The sequence below is a fragment of the Gavialis gangeticus genome, unplaced genomic scaffold, assembly GCF_001723915.1.
Source record: "Gavialis gangeticus isolate Ggan-Ray unplaced genomic scaffold, GavGan_comp1, whole genome shotgun sequence".
Classification (NCBI taxonomy): domain Eukaryota; kingdom Metazoa; phylum Chordata; order Crocodylia; family Gavialidae; genus Gavialis; species Gavialis gangeticus.
In genome coordinates, this window is record NW_017729022.1 from 15,331,121 (window position 1) to 15,334,441 (window position 3,321).

Sequence of the window (3,321 nt, forward strand, 5' to 3'; positions counted from 1 at the left end):
TTGTCGAGTTGACTTCTCCACTCTTGCTGTGACAAACCTGTGACAGGTTTAAAACAAACCAACAAGAGGTTCATTAAAAAAATTAAGAAGATAAAATGCCTTTTTTGGTCAACACTGGCAGATTCCAAAGAAGAAGGCTGTCTTATGAAGCCAAGAGGAAGCATCATCTACCTCTTCACTGTTATTGCTTTTTTAACTAGGGAGGTGCTGAGCACTGGCTCTGTTACACCCTACGTCAGGATTACCTGTGGAGTAAATATGTTGCGAAATTGATTATTAAAATGTCATTCTTGAATATAACTTACTTTATCTACTGCCTTCCGCACAATCTCTTTATATTCTTCCTTGCTAATATCTTTATTCTGGTAGAAAGGTTTAATTGCCAGTTTGACCTCTTGCGCTGCTTTTTCCTGAATTAACAATTTCTGACAAAAAACAAAATCATATTTTATAATCTTGTAGAAACACCCTTCACACAAAATTACTTAAGATTAGTTCTAACCATCAAAACAGTTTAAACTCTGCAGACAGAATTTACTAAAATGTAAGGCATCAAAACCAGAGCCACGTTTCAGTCCTTGGAATACAGCACCTGCATGGATCGCAATGGAAATAGTGGCTGAATCAGAGCAGAATGCACTATTGATCAAAATATTTTAACACATTTCCAGTTGTACAGTTCTAAGAGTCTCACTAGTTCGTTAGATTCAAAGTTAAAGTTCTTGTACTCATACAGTGTCCACAGGGTGACTGCACTGAGAATCCTACACACACACAGGAGACTGCTCTCTAATTTTCAGTGCTGTACAATTTTATTAATTGCTCAACTTGCACTTGCCTGGTCTTTCTTCGAGCTGTCTGCGCTGGCTTCCACAGGTACACTTCCTTTGCTTTCTCCCACTTTTACAGCAGCATTAGAATTTTTTATGTGACTTGATGAAGTTGCGTTACCAGAAGTTGGTCCCTGAACTGTCTCCACATTTCCCAGGGCTGCTGTTGGAGCAGGCAACACTGGTACAGTCATGTTATTACTGACATGAGGTGCATTAGGCATACCCTGTTTTAAGAAGTAGCCAGCAGTTAATGCATTATTCTTCAAAGAGGCAAAAACTATTTTTCCAGCACTCTAAGCAACTACAGAAAAATACTACATGAGCTTCAGTTTCTTAGCTAACTTCTACACTGACTATTGGTACTGCATCTAGGACTTCCATAAGATTAGCACACAAGAAAAAGAAAAGCAGTCAAAAACTGGAAAGAAAAAACCCCCCACACATCTGTTGTCAGACTGCCATTTTCAAGGGACAAAGACAAGTTGCAGAAATATGGCTAGAGCAGCAGCCCACAAAGCAATCATGTCCACCTAACGTAGCAGGGAGACAAAATTAAAACAGCAAAAGGCTTGAAGAGGAGGCATTATACAAGGCAGCCTTCAACTAGATAAGCTAAACATTATTATAGCTTTGGTTTTAAAATGTTACCAGTAGTGACTGATGTAACAAAGTCTTTTAAATGTGGTTTTGCTATAGATGCATAGATAAGCGTTAATCTTAATTTGGTTGCAAAAATAAAGCAGCCTCATCAGGGAAGATCATAAAGCAAAGGGAAAAGAAAACAGGATAGTGGCAAACAGCATTCCAGGATGGCAAAAGGAATAAGAAATCCTCCCTTCCAAAGTTTTTATTTTTACAAGGATATAAATCCCATCTTCCAAGTCCACAGAACAGTGATTGTCAACCAAGGTGCCGTTGCACCCTCTGACCGATACACAAGAACATCCTGACCTATTGCGGTCTGAGTTCTCTGCAACAAAAGAACTGCTTTTATTTTTCTTGTCAAAAATAATGAGTGACAGCTAAGAGTTTTCCAAGGGGTGCCTTGAGTCCGGCAAGGATTAAAATCATTGCTGCGGAGAAACTTGTTCAGTCTGGCTCCCAAAGTCTCAACAAAGAAGTTTACATAAACCAAAGAGTGTTTTAAAGTAAGACATATATAAATACAGTAGATGAGGGAAAATGGAAGAACTCTACAAATTCAATGTCCTGCTGTTACTCTGCATATCCAGTTCTCCCCTTTCCTGGGTCTCCCCCATGAAGTATATGTAAGAGCAGGTAATATTGCATGGCCCCAGGTAGCCAGGCTCACACTGGGTTAAGTGTCTGTTCTTGAGCTTTGGGGTATAAGCAAATAATCAAGATACAGACCTGTCTGTTGCCTCTTATCGGTAGCCAACACAGCAAACACCTGTAATCCAGGTAACAGTTCTTACCATATTTTGCCATATTGTGTCATTAATACTGCTACTGGCTCTTATGGACCTCCAAATGGAAAGGAATTCCTAAGGAATGTTCTGTAACTTGAGACAATGATCAAACCTAAGGAGAGCAAGTTCTTTCAAAACCTGAGTCTTGTCAAATGCATGAGGTAAATAGGTCCTGGGTCATTCACCCCTCTAAATATCTTCACCAACACATTGAAATACATGCACAGAAGAGCTTGCAAAGACCATTCAGGTATTGCAATAATGCCCACGTTCCATTTTAGAAGACTTGTTCCACTGTTTTATATTAGCTGGAGCTATGGGATTCCCACAGCATGCAACTCAGGACTCTGGGAGCAGCAGGCGCCCAACCCTGAGACTCAACAGCCCCAACAATGTTTGGAAAGGCCAGTGAAATAAAACAACTGTGGCAGGACTCATTCCAGCACACTTGATCCTGTTCCAAAAATGACATCTGTTTATAGCCTGAATGTCCTTAACACAGATTATAATGCAGCTCAAAGCATCTTTTAATCTCCCCTCATAGAGATGCAGGGCTGGAAAGGACCTCAGGAGCTAATCCAGTACAACCACCTCCTCAAGGCAGGATCATCCTCATCTAAACTATCCAAATGCAAGTGTTGGTCTAACCTATTCGTAAAACTACACAAACAACCCTGCTGCACAACTATCAGGCACATTGCCCCAAAACACCAAGAACTCCCAAGCCTGCCACAGGTAAAGAAGGGAGAAAAAGGTGCAATGGCACACTGTTGCAAGTGGTAATTAAAATACACCCGAGAGATCCAAGGAAGAGACTGCTACAGAGGAAGACAAAAATCCACAGTCCATACCACTCTGACTATGGGTAAAATGCCTTCCTGATCCCAAATGGTCTGAGCAGAGGAGCAAGACCCTGTGACCAGGAACCACTGGGTTTTAGTCCCAACAAGAGCACCAGCGCACTCCAGTTAAAAATCCCAGTCTTGGATGCAGCAACACCCAATGCTTCTGAGAAAGCTGAAAAAACCCTAACAGGATGGGGGGGGGGGGGGGGGGGG

At 41.3% G+C, this 3,321-nt stretch overlaps 1 protein-coding gene across 3 annotated transcripts in view; it reads right to left on the bottom strand.

The window, feature by feature from the left end:
• Window positions 1-3,321, bottom strand: part of SCAF11 (SR-related CTD associated factor 11) — an 85,885-nt gene that overhangs the window by 8,224 nt on the left and 74,340 nt on the right. For all 3 annotated transcript variants that reach the window (XM_019514617.1, XM_019514619.1, XM_019514618.1), the window contains 2 exons: window positions 839-1,057; window positions 306-425 (listed from right to left, as the gene is read on the bottom strand). In XM_019514617.1, coding sequence (XP_019370162.1) covers window positions 306-425; window positions 839-1,057 — 339 coding nt within the window. The remainder of the gene's footprint in view (window positions 1-305; window positions 426-838; window positions 1,058-3,321) is intronic.